The following is a 23,031-nucleotide window of genomic DNA, read 5'->3' on the forward strand; positions in this document are numbered from 1 at the left end:
CTCTTGTGGGCTGTTCCCGGTCTGCAGTGATCAGGAACTATCAAAAGTGGTCCAAGGTAGGAACAGTGGTGAACCGGTGACAGGGTCATTGGCAGCCAAGGCTCATTGATGCATGTGAGGAGTGAAGGCTGGCCCATGTGGTCTCATCTAACAGACGAGCTACTGTAGCTCAAATTGCTCAAGAAGTTAATGCTGGTTCTGATAGAAAGGTGTCAGAATACACAGTGCATCACAGTTTGGGGCTGCATAGCCGCAGGCTAGTCAGGGTGCCCGTGCTGACCCCTGTCCACCACCAGAAGCACCAACAGTGGGCGCGTGAGCATCAGAACTGGACACAGAGCAATGGAAGAAGGTGGCGTGGTCTGATGAATCCCGTTCTGTTTTATATCACATGGATGGCCGGGTGTGTGTGCGTTGCTTACCTGGGGAACACATGGCACCAGGATATGGGAAGAAGACAAGCCGGCGGAGGCAGTGTGATGATTTTGGCAATGTTCTGCTGGGAACCTTTGGATCCTGCCATCCATGTGGATGTTACTTTGACATGTACCACCTACCTAAGCATTGTTGCAGACCATGAACACCCTTTCATTGAAACGGTATTCCCTGGTGGCTGTGGCCTCTTTCAGCAGGATAATGCGTCCTGCCACAAAGCAAAAATGGTTCAGGAATGGTATGTGGAGCACAACAACGAGTTTGAGGTGTTTACATGGCCTCCAAATTCCCCAGATCTCAATCCAATCGAGCATGTGTGTGATGTGCTGAACAAACAAGTCTGATCCATGGAGGCTCCACCTCGCAGCTTACAGGACTTAAAGGATCTGCTGCTAACATCTTGGTACGAGATACCACAGCACACCTTCAGGGGTCTAGTGGTGACCATGTCTCGACAGGTCAGGGCTGTTTTGGCAGCAAAAGGGGGACCAACATAATATTAGGAAGGTGGTCATAATGTTACGCCTAATCAGTGTACTTCACAATAGAGAAAACTATCGCAACTTGCATTTCATGCTTGCTTACTTTAAACTCTTAGCCTATCCCCCAGTTTCACAGAAAAGGCTTAAGCTAGTCCCAGACTAAAATGCATGTTTGATCTGTTTTAACTGAAAGCAACTTGTATTCACATATCTTAAAATATGTCAGTGACATTGTTTTGACTCAAGATTATCATTTTTTTCTAGAGTACATTTATAAAAGCTACCTAAATATCCTAATTGAAATAAGGTCTAATCCTGGCTTAGGCTAAGCCCTGTCTGTGAAACCGGGCCTATATGTCTTAGAACTACCTAAACAAACACAGAAATAACTGACAAATCTTAATTGGGAAGAGTTTGGAAGAATTTGAAATCTCTGACTTTTGCTCGCAGCAATAAAAAACGCTGAAATGAATAAACTGTTATGTGAGATTGCAGGGGTCTCTTTTGCTGTTTAAGAGAAATGAAATGCTAAAGAGATCTCCTTTGTAATTTTTCTTTCTTATGGGAATATTTAAATTTAAATTGCCGTTTAATGTGGCATTTTACTCACCTGATGTGGTTCAAAGCGAAAAACGGGGATTTGTGGTGATATAAGGGTAAAAAACTCTGTGACGTTTGGGTTAAAGCTCAGTATCCTGCCTTTGAAAGAGATTAAACAGTGAGCGGCGTTACATTATCTCAGCTTCAAAGAGAGACTGTAAGATTGCCATCTTATTGTAGCAGGTGTTGCATTTGAAACGGCAGCTGTGTCTCTGTATGTGCGCACCTGGAAAAGAGCAGCGAGGAGAATCCTCTGTGCTTTCCAGATTTCCTTCAACAGCGTGTCCAGATAGCAGGAACAGTGGGAGAGATATTGAGGGAATTGCTCTTGTTTTTTAGCCCCTATTCTGAAATGCAATCCAAGAAAATGACATCTTGTAATTAAGTATTTATTTTTTTGATGGTAATGAAGTTTTACACATTACATATCTTTCATAACCTATTCATGAAAGATAAGCCTGGGAAAAAAATCATGTTGCCATGGTGATGATGGCAAAGAGAATTCTCTTAACATTGTCTGTTCTGTTAATATTGTCTGGTTTTGCAAAGTGAGTCTTTGATTTTTCAAATGCTAAACATTGATCTTAATATTATTTGCCTCTGTGTGGCTATTTATTGAAAGCTCATTGCAATTCTCTCTGTTGAAAGACATTAGAAAATAGATTGCTAGTCACAAGCTGATGGATTTGCTGAATGGAATGTAGAATAGCCCGGTTGAGATCAAAGAACCGCATCTCACTGAGATTCCTCTTTTTTTTTTTTATCGAACTGACACTTTAAAGGTCCATACACACCAACAAGCATCTGAGTTGAGTTTAAAAATAAATGAAGTCCATTTTCCTTCTGAACAGGAAACATTAAAGTTTTCACAAATGTGGTTACATTTACACTAAAACAAACCTTTTAGGTTACTATGGGAACAAATGTTTTAACCTCAAGGATAGTCAGATGTCAAGGTACATTAGAATGCATTGTGAGTTAATAGAGTAGATTAATCAGCATAAATGATTTTTGAATAAAAGCCTTAACTTAAGGGCATTCCAACCTAATCACTACATTTCACTGTCCTCATTATAATTAATATTGCCAGGTAATGAATTAATGAAACAATCTGGCATGTTTTACACGAGAGGTCAAGACAAATAATTTAGCCCATACTGTTCTCCTCTGATGAAATAATTGGTGCATCTTAACACTCTCATTAGCCTTTTTTTTCCCAGACAAGTGTAAACAAATGCTTCTTTGTAATGCAGAAATTAATTCACTTCGCAGTTATGTTATGCGTGTGATCTGCTGTCTAAACCCTACCTTTGATTTCCAGTCATTATAATTCATAGGGCATAATTCGGTTATGTTTTCTCCTAGTCGACAGCATCTTTTCCTTGATGCTGTTATTGTGAGATATCGCTCACTGTTGCCTCTCAGCTGCACATCCTTGTTTTTCAGCTTGGCCCTGTGATAACTCTGTCTAACCTTGAGAAATGGCTGCATGAGACCCAGGACACCGCAGAATAAACCTTCTTAGTGATGAAATATTCATTCAAATGAGGTGGAGAGGGCTGCTGCATTAGAATAAGTCATTGTTAAAAGATTGCTCACATCCGTAGAGGCGTACAGTGCATCATTGTGAATAGATCAGTCTGAGAGGATGTTAAAACACACAGAAAAACTTGATGTGTTCGATGAGAAAAGTCAGTACTCCATGTTGCACCGGTTCACTCAAGTGTGTTTTGCATTTTACTATCACTGAGTCATCACTAGTGGAATGAGAAATGAAAATCAGTGGACTCACCCTATGTTATTGTGCCACTGAAACAAACAGAAAAGAATGTTTTAGCACATTTCACATCACATGTGATGATGTGGTTTCATTTTAGGCCTGAAATGTGAAGCAATAAAGCACATGAATTGAATATTAGTAAGAGCTTTTTTCTACATACACACTCTTATAAATAAAGGTTCTAAGATGGTGTTTTCTTAGCAATGCCACAGAAGAACTGTTTCTGGTTGACCAAAGAATTTTCAATTAAACTCTGCTAACAAAAAAAAGAACATTCTAAGTTAATAATCTGTAGCCCCACATCTGTGTTTTTTCCCCTCTTTATTTATTTTTATTTATTCATTCTATTTTCCCCCTCAGTTGTGTAGGGGTGGTGAGGGTTTTGAGGTTTGTGTTGATAGCAAGGACATTTCCTCGTTCATTGATCATTTCAGTGTAGGCAATAAATTATGGGCCTGATTTCACAGACAGGGCTTAGATTAAACCAGGATTAGGCCTTAGTTTAATTAGGATATTTAAAGGGTTAGTTCACCCAAAAATTAAATTTCTGTCATTAATTACTCACCCTTGTGTTGTTCCAAACCTGTAAGACCTTCGTTTCGACTTCACAAATGAAGATATTTTTAATGAAATCCAAGAGTTTTTTTTTTTTTAATCTCCCATAGAAAGCAACGAAATTACCACATTCAAGGTCCTCGTTAAAACAGTCAGCGTGACTACAGTGGTTCCTTAAAGGTGCTCTAAGCGATCCTGGGTGGAGTAACTTCCTGTTGACGTTCGAAGTGTTGTCAAACAAAACAGAGGCTAGCTAGACCCTCCCTCCTCCTCCTCCTCCCCTCCATGCTTCCTGAAACAGTCATGAACGCGCATTTAAAATCATTCTTGTCGGTTATTGGCTGGAGCATGTTTATTATGTTTCGTGGTTCAGGCTGCACCAGTTTGTTTTTGTTGCCGTTTTTGGAGCTTGTGGTGACTACAGAGACCGCATTTTTTTTTTACTGTGTGTTCAGGGGACAGGCAGCTAGCGGATAGTGAGGAGATGTTTGCTGTATGTGACAAAAAATGTTTTGGCCTAAAAACGCGTGCCATCGCTTAGAGGACCTTTAAAATTATGCAGTGACAAGAATACTTTTTGTGCGCAAAAAAAAAAAAAAAAATGTATTCACCAATTTCCTTTCTACCCTATCATTCTCCTACGCAGTTTAACGTTGAAGACACATTGCAGAGCTTTCATGTTCTGTAATCAAGTGGACTATTTTAACGATGTATTTACTACTTTTCTGGACCTTGAATGTGGTAATTTCGTTGCTTTCTATGGGAGATAAAATAGAAATTTGATTTCATCAAAAATATCTTAATTTGTGTTCCAAAGATGAAAGAAAGTCTTATGGGTTTGGAACGACATGAGTAATTAATGACATAAATTTAATTTATGGGTGAACGAATACTTTAAATATCTGTTACAAAAATATTACAGCTGTGCATCTTGAGATGCAGCTTATAGATGCCAAAAAAACCTTATTTTTATGTGAGTATGGAAATGTATGAAAGTGCATACATGTTTTTAATTTAACTGAAGCACATTGGGTTATTTTGTTGCATTTAATCAACACCATTCATGCACCCACTTGAGCTCATGGATCATGTGACATTAAAGAAAGCCTCATTTTATATGTTAATTATTCCTAGAAACTGTTGAGCAAAAAAAGAAACCATATCAAACATACATCATTCCCAGTGGACATGAGTGATACAATTGTTGTGAATTGTAATTAGCTAAGTTTCGTCATAGTGTCATAGTTCTTGACAGGCAAATCAGTATACATATATATACATGGTATTGTATACATACTGATTACGTACTTTAAAGCAAAGAGTCAAAGACAAACTTTAGAGTGAAATGAATCTGAATCAGCATTTTGTGCCAAGAGAGGCAAAATGTAAAAGTGCTGAATTTGGGGGAAATTCATGATGAGTTTCTAGAGAATAGAGAGAGAGTCTGTGGATAAAGCATAGGCACCAATAACTCTGACCTAACACATTTGTGTTTTATTATCCAGCTTTGCCCTCATATTTTTCCTCCATATCACTGTATTTTTATGCATGCCCTATATTTTTGAATTACAATATCTGCATCTGCACCATAGAGTATCTGTTGAACCACACATCTGATTTATTGTCAGTATTTATTGTTAATTAGTGAAAGTGTTTGTATTTATTGGCTACTCAACATGATGTCAAGGTCGCTGTCTTGTAAAGATGTGTTATAAATGACAATAAACTACTCTGATTCTGAAATATTCATTGAACTCCAAGTTAATGATGTGAAGATAACCATTGGTTTACCTCTCAATGATATCACTGTTAATTATAAGATGAATATTTACATTTTTAAAAATGTAAAACAAAAAAGAAGCACTAAATGCAGAAATATTTCAAATTCTCCTCTATTTTATAGGTCACCAACAAATTTTGGTGAAAATTTTCACTTATGTGCTCAGATATACTGAAAATTAGTATTAAATGAGTCTCATGAAAAACAAAAATAGTAGTCTCTGACTGAAAAATACATATTATAATACAATATTATATTCTACTTTCACATATTATCACATTATTGTGTTAAACAAGGTTGATTTTAAGTCATTTTACAGTAACAACCTAATTATTCAAACTAAATTGAATTCAAAATAAACTGTATTTGACATGACTGAAAAACATTGCTGTCATTTAAGTAACAAGATATGAAAATCAATACCAGGGGTAAAAATGAGAGAAATATTGACTACCGAGATAGCAATCAATGCTAGTGGTCTGTGGTCAAACTGACCAGTGCAAACGACACTCGATGTGGGCGTGACCTCGCGCTAACCGCTCAGCTATTGGTCGGCTCAGTCCAAAACCCCGCCTCTTTCAAAAAAGATAGAGAAAAAAGAAAAGGAAAACAGAGACATCTCAATCCTTGCAACTGGGGAAAAGATGAAACGTAGTGCACCATAGTCTACGAATCACCTCCTCTTTTCTTTTTTTTTTTTTTTTAAAAACCCAGTAAACCACCTTCTTTCGCTCTGAGCCAAACTGAGCCACATCTGTAAGTTATTTCAATCACCTAAAGCCAACAATCATAATCAGATATTCAGTTTTGGGACACGCTGGATTAAGTTTTGTAGCATTTTAAAGGTGAGTCATTAATCACGAACGTTTCTACGTGCATTTGAGCAGCGGATTGATTATTAATGGATATATGAATCCGATATCTTCATACATATATAGGCGTTTATCCAGGTAAGATATAAGATGCACTCGCCGGTTGTTGGTTTAAGGAACCGCGGCTGGTGTTGCGCGGTGTGTCCGTCCATGTGTGTGTTTATTCGCCTGCGACATGGAGGGGATGGGTGGGCTTTTCTCCCTGTGTTTCTAATATCCGAGGACATCTTGAGCCACTCCGCGACAGAAATAGTTGGAAATGGAACGTCTTTGGTTGGTTATATTGGGTTTTTGATCTCTGGCTGCATTGTATCGGCTGATTTGCTTACATTGTTTTCATTAGGTCAACTGAAACACTGTTGCAACAATGTTGACCATATATAAAATAGCTTTAATAAAACTGTTGATATGTGCTATTTTAGCATATTTTCTTAATGTTGAATGTCTTTTAAGGGCACTATATAAGGAAATATACATTTGGAGTCAACATTGAAGCTAATATTTGTATTTAGTTGGTAACTATATGATCAGGTTCCTAAATATGATTTTGACCAAGTCAGTCAACCCCTATTTTGATCAAGTTTAAAAGTTTAGTCTTGTCGCTCAACTTATTACATATGCATTTGTGGTGTTTTTGATGATCTTTTAGATCACAGAATTACAACAAGATATTAAGAAGTGTAGGTAGTGTGTGTGTGTTTAGGGAGATGCCCCTTTGTCTGTGCTGGAGGAGAGGGGGTGTGTACAGATGTTCGCTACCAGGACATCTGCTGTTTCTAAGGGCTTTGTCAAGGGCCCTTTCAAGAAGGCACAGGGGCCCGAAAGACAAACATATGTGCTACTTTTTTAAGCTTAACTCCACAAGATATGCAATCCTTGTTGGTTAATAGGATGCAATGTAAGTGTAAATAATGCATAGTGTTACTCACAAGCAGTTATGTATTCTCAGTAGGCTGCATGTTTGGGTTTGACGACTGGAGACCTTGATTTCTAACACGTCCATTACATTTTCCACTGAGAATTCTCCCTCCCTCTCTCTCTCTCTCTCTCGCCCCGGAGCGCTCACACATCACACACTGAATCATAGTGTACATGGCAGCATATGAAGCTGGAAGACATTTATTAGAGTCAGACAGGAAAATGCAAAAGGCTTATTTAATATTTATGGCATCCTGTTCTTCAGGTGTGCAGAGGGAATGTGTGAGTTCATTTATATGTTGCTGAGATCACAGATGTAGTTTGATCAGCTGCTTATCAAGTGGTTATACATTGGATATCAAGCGGTGACCCAACACGCCACCAAAACTGTTTATTGTGCAGAAATGTCCTTAAAATTAAACTTGGTTGCATGCCATGCCATCTGATTTGTCTAGCTGATGAATTTGCCCCCGAAACCTATTGAGTTAGATTGGATGCCCAACCTCCGACATCAACAACAAAAGATATGGAAACTTATTTTTCTTTTAAAAGTTGAGCCTATTTATTTTGCAGTCCTAACTATGCATAGTAATATCGGTTGTGACTTTCCCCAAAAGCCTATATTTATTCTGTGTGCTATATATTACTCACAAATCATATGATAGTTCATTATCTCTATTAAGTTTTCACAAAATATTAGTTGTTTTCATGCCTTTTGCAGGACATTGCACCATTTCATGCTTTTCATCTTCAGAAAGATCTTTCTTCCTCCCTAATATTGCATGAGAACTGTGACTTGCTTAATAATGTGGAACAACGTCTTTAAGCAGGGTTTTACCTAAGTGGAACAGGCAAACCTGTCTGAGATATATATATATATATATATATATAAAATACTTTTTCTGTGACAGGTGCATAAGATATATTCCCAGTTCTAAATAAATGAATGCAATTTAGATTATTTGACTTATTATTTCATATGAGCCTAAGAGCTTGTAAATGCGTGTTTCAGTGTTACAAGCAGGAAGTTTTCTACATGTTATCAGTCAGAGATGAGTGTGTCAAATTAATGTCTATATGGTAGTAATAAACGGCTTTAAGATAATATAAGTGATTAGTAACTGTGTTCTTTAAACTTTGACCTTTGGATGCTTCAAATAATTTTCTAAATTCATTAAACACCCCATTGTGAGATGGATATGTTTGACAACAGTAGATTTTCATGTGACACTGAATATTTCACATTTATTATCGGTGACATACAAAACTTAATCCTGTTTCATCCTATGAAATTGTTAAACGATACAGGTCATACAGGCCCACATGAATATCTAACTATTTTAAGAAAAATGCATGTGATGTAATGGAAAATTTATAGTGTTTTTTTTTTTTGCACTGAATGCATTTATCACCATATGCATACCGTTTGTGGTTGGTAAAAGTTTTTAACTTTTTTGTTAAAGTCTTCTGCTCACTAAGGCTGCATTTATTTGATCAAAAATACTTTTTTATTTTTATTTTGCACATTTCAGGTAGACCTGACTGCATTCATTGCCTTAGACGTATTGCATTGGTTGATATACTGAGCTGTGTGTTTTTCTGCATTTAGTTTTTTACTTTTACATGTAAGAATGTATTATTTCTCAGATAAAGCAATGTGCAAATATCCAGTTTAGCTCTTTTAACAGTTGTGTTGAGACCGTGAATGTTGACATTCCTCCGTGAGCGGAGCACAGAAGTGAAATGTGTTTGTTTATGAGCAAGTGGATGAGTGCAGCGTGAATTTTAAAGATCGACGCTCACTTGAGCAGTACAGAGAGGATGAATATTAATGATTCTCCTCAGTTTAATACCTTGTTTAACACACACTAATATGGCCTCTTTTGCGTATATATCCTAGTGTAGCATTCCTGTGATTTCTCAACAGTAGGAGTTAGGAAGAGTGAGAGGATGTCTGACAGTGCCTGATAGGAAGGTAATTGGTATGAAATTGGAACATGGCATCGGCCTAGAGCCACAAAATTCAAACTTTTATTTCATTCACCGCTCGTATGAATCTCAGGGATGTGTCTGGCTGTCAGTCAGAATGTGATGAGATTCATGCTCAAATGTCTAAAAGAAAAGATTCGTTCAATTCACTAGATTTCTTTCCTTTTCTATTAAAGAGCAAATTTATGAAGAGGAGTGGAAAAGAAAAACAGAATAATGTATGATTGCAGGTAATTTGTTCTGCTTTCTGTGTTGTTGCTGTGAATGTCAGTGAACCTCGACTGTTTTTGGTTGCCCAGTCATAAATGATCTCACAATCTTTCTCTTGCCAGAGTCAGTTGTAGAGGAAATGCTACAGGCTTTGCTTCCTGTTTTCTCTCATACAGACATGAGACCATCCATGTGCTTGAGAAGGGGGGTAATCCCTAGTGTAAAATTTGAAGCTAACGCTGCACAATTAGATTTACCCGCGCAAAATAGAATTAGGTTAATTCAACATGGGTGGTTTTACTGTGTGTTGACTAACTTTCATTGATTATGATAATTCTGTTCGTGATAAACACATGTATAAACATTTTGGCCAGCAATGATAAAGATGGTAGGATGGCAGATCATATATTTACACATAATGTTGTGACTTTTGTTTTCATAAAAATCATGTGAATTGTTTACTTTGCCTAAATCTCCATTGCAGTGTTTTGATGCACGATCAAAGTACAATCAAGAATACATGCCTGCACACTGAAAATGAAAACTCCAAATTTTATTATAAAACAAATAATTCTTCAGCTAGTTAGCTGTTCATCAGGCATGTTTGGAGCATTCATTTTCAGTGTGCAAAGTTAAGATTAGGGCTGTCAAACGATTAATTGCGATTAATCGCATACAAAATAAATGTTTGAGTTTGTATAATATATGTGTGAGTAATGTGTGTAATTAATATGTATATATAAATACACAAATTAATGTATATATTTAAGACAAATATGATATTTATGTACAAAAAATGTATTTATATATATAATATAAATTATATAAAAATATAAATAAATACATATACTTGTAAATATTTCTCAAATATATACATGGATGTGTTTGTATTTATATATACATAATAATTACACACAGTGCACCCACATATATTAGGCAAACTCAAACTTTTATTTTGTATCATGATTAATCGTTTGACAGCCCTAGTTAAGAACAACGTCTTTTTAAATTTATTACTTTTTTTGTATACCTGTACACAACTTGTTTTTTGATTGTTTCAGAGATTGCAATTTAATACAATATATTTAAACACATTATTTATGCAGACTTGGGTGTCGCTGACAAGGAATACACTTCTGCGTTACACTTCAATGCATTTCCATTGTTTTGTTTTTTTATGTAAACATGCACTAGACAAACGCATTTCACCACAGCACTCACATCTCCCGTCTTTTGTCATGAGATGCCATTATAAAAACTTGACGATCAAGTAGTTCAACCTTTAAGGCGAGAGTTGGGCAAAACCATTGTTTTTTTTTTAATGCACTGGTCAATTTTGAGATTTTCATTCATTCAACTGATAAGCTTTCATGACGGCGCAGCACAACCACGTCACGTGAGTGTAACTATTACATAGACAATAGTCCAAAATCTCTACAGGTTGACAAATTTCTACCAGTTTATCATGTCTACCGGTATATCACCCCTATGTGCACAGATAAATCATTTATAATAAAAATACTGCAATATTCCATAAAAGAAACACGACTTGTCATTTTTGTTTTAAAGGTGCCATCAAACATTTTTTTACAAGATGTAATATAAGTCTAATGTGTCCCCTGAATGTGTCTGTGAAGTTTCAGCTCAAAATACCCCATAGATTTTTTTTTAAATATTTTTTTTAACTGCCTATTTTGGGGCATCATTAAATATGAGCCGGTTCATGCTGCGGCCCCTTTAAATCTGGTGCTCCCCCGCCCACGGAGCTCGCACTTGCCTTAAACAGTGCCTAAACAAAGTTTACACAGCTAATATAACCATCAAAATGGATCTTTACAAAGTGTTCGTTATGCATACTGCATGCATGCGTCGGATTATGTGAGTTGCATTTATTTGGATGTTTACATTTGATTCTGAATGAGTTTGAGGCTATGCTGCGTGACTAACGGCTAATGCTACACTGTTGGAGAGATTTATAAAGAATGAAGTTGTTTATGCATTATACAGACTGCAAGTGTTTAATAATGAAAATAACGACAGCTCTTGTCTCCGTAAATACAGTAAGAAACGATGGTAACTTTAACCACATTTAACAGTACATTAGCAACATGCTAATGAAACATTTAGAAAGACAATTCACAAATATCACTAAAAATATTATCATGAATCATGTCAGTTATTTTTGCTCCATCTGCCATTTTTCGCTATTGCTCTTGCTTGCTTACCTAGTCTGATGATTCAGCTGTGCACAGATCCAGACGTTCTGCCCTTGTCTAATGCCTTTCATAATGTTGGGAACATGGGCTGGCATATGCAAATATTGGGGGCGTACACCCCGACTGTTACATAACAGTCGGTGTTATGTTGAGATTAGCCTGTTCTTCGGAGGTCTTTTAAACAAATGAGATTTATATAAGAAGGAGGAAACAATGGAGTTTGAGACTCACTGTATGTCTTTTCCATGTACTGAACTCTTGTTATTTGACAATGCCGGGATAAATTAAATTTTTAATTCTAGGGTACCTTTAATAGTGACTGTAATTCTACTACCCTGTGTTGTGTGTGAATTACCCCTTACAGTACAAGAATATACTGTAAAAAAATAGATAACTGTTCAGTTATGTTGTAACATGGCATATAAAAAAGTACACACACATTATATATATATATATATATATATACACACACACACTGCCCGGCAAAAAAAAAAAAGTCGCTGTTTGGATTTTAATACGCAAATACTTAAGAATCTATGAATGGATCATTATCACAGTGATATGTTTCTAGCATGTTATATGTTTGACAACAGTTCTCTTAAACCTAAAAGGTGGAGTGTGTAACTTTTCATTTCTTAAACAACCGAGTATTAAAGATGTATCATGGCCATATTCCAGGATGACAATGTCAAGATTCATCAGGCTCAAATTGTGAAAGAATTGTTGGGAGGGAGCATGAAGAATCATTTTCACACATCAACTGGCACTGAATTTAACCTCAGTGTAAGTTTTTGGGAATGTGCTAGAAGAGACATTACAGAGTGCTCAACTCTTGCATTGTCAATACATGATCTTGACCAAAAAATGATGGAAATAAATGTTGCGATGTTATTTCCATCTAGGTGCATTGATTTTTGGTCAAGATCTTGTATTGACAATGCAAGAGCACTCTGTAATGTCTCTTCTAGCACATTCCCAAAAACTTACACTGAGGTTAAATTCAGTGCCAGTTGATGTGTGAAAATGATTCTTCATGCTCCCTCCCAACAATTCTTTCACAATTTGAGCCTGATGAATCTTGACATTGTCATCCTGGAATATGGCCATGATACATCTTTAATACTCGGTTGTTTAAGAAATGAAAAGTTACATACTCCACCTTTTAGGTTTAAGAGAACTGTTGTCAAACATATAACATGCTAGAAACATAATAATCACTGTAATAATGATCCATCCATAGACTCTTAAGTATTTGCCTATTAAAATCCAAACAGCGGCTTTTCTTTTGGTCGGGCAGTGTATATATGCAATGTTATTTTTTATAAACTTATACATTTAAATTGCAAAAAAAAAAAAAAAAATCATATATGTTTCCAATAATAATTAAATCAGAGTGGTGTTGAACATTTGAAAATAAATCACTGATACATTGTGCAACTGAGTTTCCCTAAAGTGTTTTTATGGATCTTTTCTTTGAGGGCCACAGGCTATCTCTGTCAGATAAGGGCGGTTCACCCTCTCAGGGTAGAGCAGATGTCACTTGAGTCAGTGTTCGGATGTGAGGAAAATGGCCAAAGTGTCTGAAATAGCTGATGAATTTTCAATATTAATCCCTGAGTTTCCTGAGCTGAAATCATTTTGCGTTGTAGGAGGTGATGTGAGCAGTCTCTCCTGCAGGTTATTAGAGTTTGACTCCAGGAGTGTCAGTCAAAGCGGGGTCATTGAGTTCAGTGTGTTATGAAGGGGTCAGTGAAGCAAGGGGCCCCTTCATTGTGCTCAGACTGTGAGGGGTCGGGGCAAAATGCTTAGCTTATTATAGCTGTGACTATCAAAGATCAATACAGCCATCACAGAGCTTTTCACACGCTATTTGTGGAGTTATATTACAAATGCCGGTTCACTTGTTTCTGTTTGTTGAAATGTTTTTTGTGGTCTTTTTGTGACGCATATGAGAAGGTATCTGTCTAACACCAAGAGGAAGAAAGCAAGAGACATGACTAAGAAAGAAAGTAATGCAGTAGGAGATGCAGATGCATGAGTGGGGCCAAGTGTTCATGAAATCGCATGTGAGAGAGAGAGAGAGAGAGAGAGAGAGGAACTTTTTGTTGACGTTGCCTTTTTTGTTGCTCAGAAGAATTAATTGAGCTCTCAGTTATTTTTCATTTAAAGCTGAACACTAGTGGCTACAGACAAATGCAAAAATAATGACCATAATGAACACTTCTCTCCTACGGTTAAGAAATCTTTGAGTGAATATTAGTATCTATGATTTATGATTGCAGACTTTGCTGTTTTGGCCCGTCTGAATACAGTTTGAGATATTGTTGAGAAAGAGTGAGGGGTATTAGATTAAAGGATTTTTTATTTAACTTTGAATGCCAAAGAAGAAAGAGAATTTAATTTTGATACAATATCAACATGTTTTTTTTAATCAACAAAATGACTCCTTGACAGAGCAAATATTTTTGAAACACCCCAAAATCCTTTTTAATGTAATTAATTTGTTTAAAGAAGAAATATCATTTCATTTTGTTACTTACTTCATCAACCATGTTTTTAAAAATCACATTTTTTAAAGTAATGTCTGCTCTTTTTAAGGCGTCATTTTGATTCTATTTACTTTGCATTCTCTTAGGATCTTCTCTTTTCTGCGTGGATCCCTGTTAATTTTCTCTCTGTACATCCGTGTCCTCTCCCTCCCACTCATTTCTCCCCCTCAGTTCCTTCTGTCTCAAAAACAAAGTATCACATTTTATAATTATTTTCATGACACTTTATAACGGTACACATTTTCTGGAAAACAACAGAATTGAATGTAATTATACATTTACAAACACTGAAAATGATCAAAAAAAGAATAAAAAGGAATTGAACAAATCCTTATCCTCTTGTGTGACATCTTTGTCCTCCATTGTGACAGTACAGGTGTCACACCATAGGATGTTTCAGCCTTTTGAGTCAGTTAATGGCTTTGCTGTTCGTAGCTAACCTGTCATTAGCAGTTAGCAAGATACATTTGCATAATTTTCCATGATTATGTAGTTTAACATACATTTTTAATTAAAAAATATAATTTATGGGTGTCACACCAAAGGACAACAAAACTTAACACTTTTATAGTGGTTCCAAAAAAGTTAAATATTTGAACATTTCTGAGACAAAAACTATCCATGTGCACATGTAATGGGCTTCACAGGGGCCTTCAGTAACATGATCTTGAATGGGGTCCATGAAATAGTTAAAGATATATGTGGAATTGGCCGATTTAATATCAGGATATGGTGTCACACCGGAGAACATAGTTTTCAGTGACAAAATGTATCAAGGTCTACGCTTTTAGAAATATATTTATGAAAAAAGTGATTACCATTTACTAAAATAGACACTTGTAAAATTATGCCTGAGGTATTTATTAACATTTTTAGGCTTTTGTTTTTAATTTATAAAAGTTGAAATTTATTGAACCATGCTTGAGACATGTATGGGACAATTTTGAGATTTGTCTCCAAAAATGTTAAAATCTAATAACAAAGCAGTTTTTTTTTGTTTGTTTGTTTTTTTTAAGAACAGGTCCATGTAAAACCAAAGAAACTGATGACAATACTATTTATATTCATTTTTGTCTTGTGTATGACAGTGAAAATGCCATGTCACATGATCAACAACCTACAGTGCCATGAAAAAGTATGTGAACCCCTTGCAGAATCTGTGAAAATGAGAATTATTTTAATAAAATAAGAGGGATAATAAAAAATGCATGTTATTTTTTGTTTAGTACTGTCCTGAGTAAGATATTTTACATAAAAGATGTTTGCATTTAGTTCACAAGACAAAACAATAGCTGAATTTATTAAAATAACCCCATTCATAAGTATGTGAACCATTGATTCTCAATACTGTGTGTGGTTACCTGATGATCCACGACTGTTTTTATGTTTTGTGATTGTTGTTCATGAGTCTCTTGTTTGTCCTGAGCAGTTAAACTGAGCTCTGTTCTTCAGAAAAATCCTCCAGCTCCTGCAGATTCATCAGTTTTCAAGCATTTTTGCATATTTGAACCCTTTCCAGCAGTGGCTGTATGATTTTGAGATTCATCTTTTCACGCTGAAGACATTTGAGGGACTCAAACACAACTATTAAAAAAGGTTCAAACATTCACTGATGCTCCAGAAGGAAACACGATGCATTAAGAGCCGAGGGGTGAAAACTTTTGAATTCAAATATCAAGGTAAATTGTACTTAATTTTTCTGCCGGGAAACATGCAAGTATCTTCTGTTGGTTCCGAAGGGCAGTACTAAATGAAAAACAATGATATTTAAACAAAAAAAGAAAAATTGTGACATCTTCATCCTGTTCAAAAGTTTTCACACCCCTTAATGCATCGTGTTTCCTTCTGGAGCATCAGTGAATGTTTGAACCTTTTTTAATAGTTGAGTTTGAGTCCCTCAGTTGTCCTCAGTATGAAAACACAGATCTCAAAATCATACAGTCACTGCTGGAAAGGGTTCAAATATGCAAAAATGCTTGAAAACTGATGAATCTGCAGGACCTGGAGGATTTTTCTGAAGAACAGAGCTCAGTTTAACTGCTCAGGACAAACAAGAGACTCAAGAACAACCACCACAAAACATAAAAACAGTCGTGGATCATCAGGTAACCACACACAGTATTGAGAATCAATGGTTCACATACTTATGAATGGGGTTATTTTAATAAATTCAGCTATTGTTTTGTCTTGTGAACTAAATGCAAACATCTTTTATGTAAAATATCTTACTCAGGACAGTACTAAACAAAAAATAACATGCATTTTTTATTATCCCTCTTATTTTATTAAAATAATTCTCATTTTCAGTTTCTGTAAGGGGTTCACATACTTTTTCATGCCACTGTATATATAGTACAGTATATATATATATATATATATATATATATATATATATACTAACTTGTTTATGTAATTTTTAAAATAAATCTTAAATAAATTAAAATATTCTGTATAGAGGATATGCACGTGACGTCACCTTCGACCGTTATGACTGTGGTTACGCCCACTGATTAGCAAAAGACTGAGTGGCAGCATTGGTTTTCTGCATGAGTGCCGCGAAAAACACACAAAACACATCCAAAACGGGAAAGAGCTTTGTGATTGACTGTACAAATAGCTTTGACACAAAACCTGAGGTATATATTTACAGACTGCTGAAAGCTACAGAAAAAAAGAAGCAAATAGGTTGCTGCAATTCACAGAAACAGCTGGACTCCAGGCAAAGAAACATGTTTTGCAGTTATCATTTTGTGTCAAAATGTAGGATTTTGGGGTTTCATTTTTGGGTGTACTATCCCTTTAATGTTCCCAATTGAGTTCATATTGAGATCTGAGTTTTGATTGTAGACTTTGTAGCATATACGATCTAGAGGAGACTAGGGTCTTTTCTAAGGGGAAACTCTGAAAATTAGTAATTCCAATTTGCTCTTAAACAGTAGAAAATAAAGAGAGGAAGAAGAAAGCAAGAGGATGTGGGAAAGTGAGATAGTATTTATGACTCAAACAGAAAGAGATATGTTGGGAGATATGGACGGTGTGGGAGTGAGGTCAAGCGTTCATGACACGGTTTCAAAACTCTGAGGTGTCTGCAAAACAGTGTTTAAAATGGGAGACATTGCGGTTTATCTTTTATCACACTTGAACAGTGACACATTGGGAGAATTCTCTCTGTTCTTCTAAACACTTCCATTGCTACCTCAGATAACCTTCTAGTGTTTCGGCACACTTTACTGAAGTTGATTTAAAACCTGTCTTTTCTCTTTGTGTGTGTTCAGGAAGTGAGACAGTCCTACTGCTTTGATGAGCACTGGCATTTCTAAAGGTCTCTGGAAAAACAATTTGTGATTGCTTGAAATTATTCAATGCCACAAATAAGTATGCAGGAAATTATCTGCATATTTAAAATGCCACCTCAACAAAGTGGCCCAGATTCTTTAAAGAACGAAACATCTTGAGAGCAATCGTATAGAAGTTTGAAATTCAGTGCTCATTTTGGAGAGGATTTGTAGTTAAAGTGGTAAAAGAATAAATAGGCAAATCTCATAAAGAAAAATCATGTTTCACCCCAAAATCAAATGGGGGGGAAAAGCAGATTATATTTTGCCTAAACAAAGTAAATCATGTTGCTAGGACTAGTTGTTTGTTTTTTTGTTACATTATTTTCATTGGGATTGTGCAAATTTTCCTGCAAAATTATTGTGTTGTATTAAAATTGAGTATAAAACAAAAAATGAAGTGCAACAAATATAGACAATGAGCCATGAGAATTACAATAGTTTCTCTCTCTCACACACACACACATATAATGAAAAGTGCGTGAAAGAGTTTGACACTGAAAGAGTGAAGTATCAAAGCAACGTTTAATGAGAACATTCCCATAACAGCTCAGGTTTGCATAACGCTCAATGAATATTAAAATGAAGTGAGGTCAGTGTAAATGTGTCTATTGTGCAGGATAAACATGAGGAACGAAATGCGCAAACATCAATCATGGAGAGTGTGGCTGTCATAACACACACACACACATACAGGTGCAGCTGAATCAAAGCAGCAGGTTTGTGAATGGAGCAGATGTAATTCATGCTTTGTGTGAAGGAGTGCTTTTAGAAACACAAGTCTTTGAAGTGGATACAGCTGATGTCTTTGTGTCGCTGAAAGGTGTTTTCTCTTCCAGTGCTGTATGAACCATATCAAGATTTACAACTCGAATTGTAACCACTTGTGCTGCTCTTTTAGATGAGTTTTGTTGGTTATTTAATTAAATAGAATTACATATAAAAGTCTTTCTGCTTAATATTTACAGGTTTGTGTCGGCCTTCCCTCTGACCTGAAACACCGTCACAGGAAGTGATGGTTGCCTTGGTATCAGGATGACCTTGGTTAATTTATAGCACATTTTTTCTCTTTCTGTTAGAGCCGCACGATTAATCGTTGAAAAAATCGCAGTCTTGATTTTAAACATCCACACAATCTCATTCCTAAATGACAATGAATCGGCCATGTCTGTTGTCTGTCTAATGGCCTTTGACAAAATCACAATATTCAAATATGCGTTTGCGCTGCTGCTGACCCAGAGAAAGTAGGTATCCTATAGACAGCTTCACAAACAGATTTTCCTTTTCCACCACAGACTTATTTCCGTGTTACAAATATTCAGATTATTACAGAAGTACTGAAACAAAAGTTTATAGTTCAGATAAAAACACTGATGTCTATGGAAGCGATGAAAAATAGAGTAATACACTTAAAAAAATCCCAGTAAAATTTACGGTAAAAAAACTGCAGCTGTGGTTGCCAGAACTTTACCGTAAAAAATACGGTAGCAACGTAAAAAAAATCTGTTAAATTTACAGTAAAATAACGTATTTCATTAACTGATATAATGTTAATTTACCAACCTAATGAAGTACTAATATCTGTTTTGTACCTTTATAATACACTGACAGTCACCAAACACAGTCGTGATAAGAGTCACATGATGAATCAAAGTTCATCACAAGCAGATTTTCCACAAGCTGAGAAGGACAACACTAACATATAGAAGGTGCACACAGTGTCATTCACACACACACTAAACACCATCATGGTAACATGCATGACATTTTAAAAATGCAATAAACATTAATTTAACAACATTAGATGTAACATAAAACCCTAATGTACATAACTGATTAGAAAAAAATTAGAAAAACTAAGAAGAAACAGAGTTATTTAAACGAAAATATATCAAATGTGAAGTGTCACACAGGGAATTGTGGGAATATCAATTTACGTTTTTTCACTGTAAATTTTACAATGAATTGTTATTTTTCACTTCCAAAAACTGTGAACTTAATGGTATTTTACTGTAAAATTACATTAAATGTACCGTTAGATCTATTACAGTTATTCACCGTATATAGTATGGAAACTTTCTGTAAACCAATTAACAGTTTTTCACCGCAGCATTTTTACAGTCTTTTACTGTTAAAATCACGGTCATTTTTTAGTCACCTTTTGAAAGTAACTTGGTGCTTCAAATAATGATTGTAAACATCACTTGAAATGACTGTTACAAATATATTTGTCATTGAATCATTCATTCAAAAGATTTGTTCAGAAACAAGTAGAATGAAACAAGTAGAGCAATTAATAAATTGGGAATCACGATTTTTTGTTTTAAACAGAGTTCACGATTCTCCAAAATAACGTAATTTACTGTAAGTTCTGACAAAATATTAATTGCTGCAGTCTATTTAAAATTAATTCTTCTGAATTATTAAAAAACTTGGTTGAATGAATGATTCAATGACTCGCTCATAAATAATTTACTTGTTACATTAGTCTTGTTCGAGATGCATCGGCCCTGCGCAGACCGATCGGCGAACAACATCAAAGTACCGCGAGAGCGATTCAAAAGCATAAAGAGTTGTATGCTCTTCAAATGCTCCTGCTATACTTTGATGTCGTGAGTGAGTAGGGCATAGGGATGCTCACTTCCGATTGGAATTTGCCCAGTGTTTTTGAACGGATCTCTTGAATAAATGATTCAATGACAATTAAATTTTTAACAGTCACTTGTCGCCACCTGGTGGCGTACCGAATCGATGTAATCGATACAATTGTTATTTGGAGTGCCAATCTACTTTCAAAAGGTGATTTGCTCTTTTTTGATAGCTTCCGTAGGCAGCAGACTTTTAGATGGCAATCTTTTATCCCAGTACTTCTGTGATAATATGATTATTTGTAACACAGAAATAAAGATACAGTGTGTTTAAGACTGTTTCATACATGGCAACTGCTCTCTCTGGGTCAGCGTCAACACCAACACAGATTTGAATGTTCCAGTGTGATTTTCTCAAAGCTTTAATAAGGCCACTTAAGGATATTTCGTCGGGTTTTGTCGGATCAGTGTGTTACCCCTGTCGGAGTCTGTTGGTGCCAACTGAACATGCTGAATCGGATTTAGAATGCCTGAGAGAAGTGACATGCTGTAATCTGTTGGCAGTCGTCGACTATCTGGTGATTGTCTGTTCAGAATCGTGGGAGAATCGTGATCTCTATTTGAAACAAAAAATTGTGGTTCTCAATTTATCCAGAATTGTGCAGCTCCATATGGAATAATGCTCTTTTTATGGTTATGATACAACGAAATGACATTTACAATCATTTATTAACCATTAATTCCATTACATCAGTTTCCAGTGTCACATGATCCTTTCACAAATATGCTGATTTTCTAACATTAATCTATGTTAGAGAGAAGAGGTTTCGCTTTCACCTCCTTCTGTGACACCAACGCCAAATAAATGTGTGCGAATTCATGCCCAGACTATTGTTGCTGCCTAACAGGTCAGATCTTTCAGATTACCCAGCATTCAGCTGGAAAAAACTGAGTCTTTGCTGACCTGTGTGATCCACAGTGCTTTGCAGAACAGATTGTGTGTGTGTATGTGTGTGTGTGTGTGTGAATGTGAATGTGTTTAGGTTTATGTTTGTGTGAAAAAATCACAGACAACCAAGGCCATGGTAGCGCAATGAATACCACAGATATGCTTGTGAATTTACAGAGATCATTGAAAGAAAGATAGGGAAAAGATGGAATGGGAGAAAATACTCAAAAGGATATGATTGTGAAATGCACCTTTTTTTTTTAAATTGAAAACGATCTGTTATGAAAGACCTTTTATGAAAAGATCCTTTATACATTTCTCTCAGGGTCCACTCCTGTCTGGAGGGTCGATATTTCTCCTTTAGCAGGATAGTTGAAATTGAGTCATGGTTTTTGTAGGATGGCTGAGTGTGTGTGTGTGTGTGTGTGTGTGTACGTGGCGCGTGCTCTGATAAGTTTCAGGTTGAGTAGGAGGGCACCGGTTCTTAAATCACTGAAGCGATATGTGTCTCGGTGAGTTTGTCTCAGCGTGGGACTGGAAGTCTGTTTGTGTCTCTTTCTCAGCTCTGAATCTGCTGCCGCTCTGATTAAGGATGACTGGCAGCCCTGTGCAGACTCTTTCTGATTTTTTTTTTTTTTTTTTTTTTTTTTTAAACCCTAATGGGCCAACAAAACAGTAAAAACTTACTGGTTTCAAGTTACAGACATGTGATTGATTCAGTTAGTTCACCCAAAAATGGAAATTCTATTACTCGCCCTCATGTCAGTCCAAATATATGAAACTTTCGCTCATCTTCGAAGCACAAATAAAGATATTTTTTTTAATTAAATCTGATTTCTGTCCCTCCATTGAAAGTATATTCACCCAAAACTCTGAGAGTTCAAAGTGTTCATAAAGATATTGTAAAATAAATCCATATGAATCAAGCGATTTAATCTATGAGGCACAAATTCTTTGATGAACACATTTAATTTAGTCTATTCATCAAAGAATCCTGAAAAAAAAAAAAAAAAAAAGGTTTCTATAAGTGTATTAGAATGATTTCTGAAGGATCATGTGACTAAGACTAGAGAAATTATGCTGAAAATTATGCTATCACATGCGAGGAATAAATTACATTTTAAAATATATTCAAATAGGTAAGTTATTTTAAATTATAATAGTTCATATTTTTAATCAAGTAAATGCAGCCTTGGAAGCCTTCAAAAAAGAAAAAAAAATCTTACAACCACAAACTTTTGAATGGTATTGTACATAAAGAACCTTATATATGAGCATGCTTAGTAATATCGTGGTCTAATGTTGAATTTTGTGAATATTTACATTATTGAAGTTAAATGTGTTATGAATGCAGCTTTATGTTGTTTTTAAAGCTCAAATTCTTTGCAAAATATTGTTTTAATATTTAAGTTATTAATTTGTTGTTTCTCCAGCTGATTCTAATTTGAATAGTATCATGGCTCCCTCTAGTGGCATAAATAAGTCATTTTGTCAGTTGTCCACTGGTTTCATCTTTACTGTGTTTCTGTGCAGGTGTAAGGTGGCGTTATGCCCACTGGAGGATTCTGGGGGCTGTAGTTTCCTGTTGCTAAGCTCAGTGAACAACAGACGAGGAGAAAAGAGCTGCCATGGCTTTGATTGACAAACACAAGGTCAAACGGCAAAGACTGGACAGAATCTGTGAGGGTAAGAAATCTTGACATGTCCTCTAAGTACTGTCTCAGTGCCATGGTGCAGTGGTGGGAATACTATGGTGCTTTGCTATATGCCATG

The 23,031-nt window shown here is 35.8% G+C and overlaps 1 protein-coding gene across 2 annotated transcripts in view; it reads left to right on the forward strand.

The window, feature by feature from the left end:
* The first annotated feature begins 6,297 nt into the window (after window positions 1–6,297).
* ctbp2a (C-terminal binding protein 2a) overlaps window positions 6,298–23,031 on the forward strand; it is a 61,250-nt gene continuing 44,516 nt past the window's right edge. Inside the window, exons 1-2 of one of the 2 annotated variants that reach the window (XM_067366990.1) lie at window positions 6,298–6,477; window positions 22,792–22,944. In XM_067366990.1, the coding sequence (XP_067223091.1) occupies window positions 22,887–22,944 (58 nt within the window). In that variant the 5' untranslated portion in view covers window positions 6,298–6,477; window positions 22,792–22,886. The remainder of the gene's footprint in view (window positions 6,478–22,791; window positions 22,945–23,031) is intronic. The other variant, XM_067366991.1, reaches the window with a different exon arrangement.

This window comes from Chanodichthys erythropterus, chromosome 18 (genome assembly GCF_024489055.1).
Source record: "Chanodichthys erythropterus isolate Z2021 chromosome 18, ASM2448905v1, whole genome shotgun sequence".
Lineage (NCBI taxonomy): Eukaryota > Metazoa > Chordata > Actinopteri > Cypriniformes > Xenocyprididae > Chanodichthys > Chanodichthys erythropterus.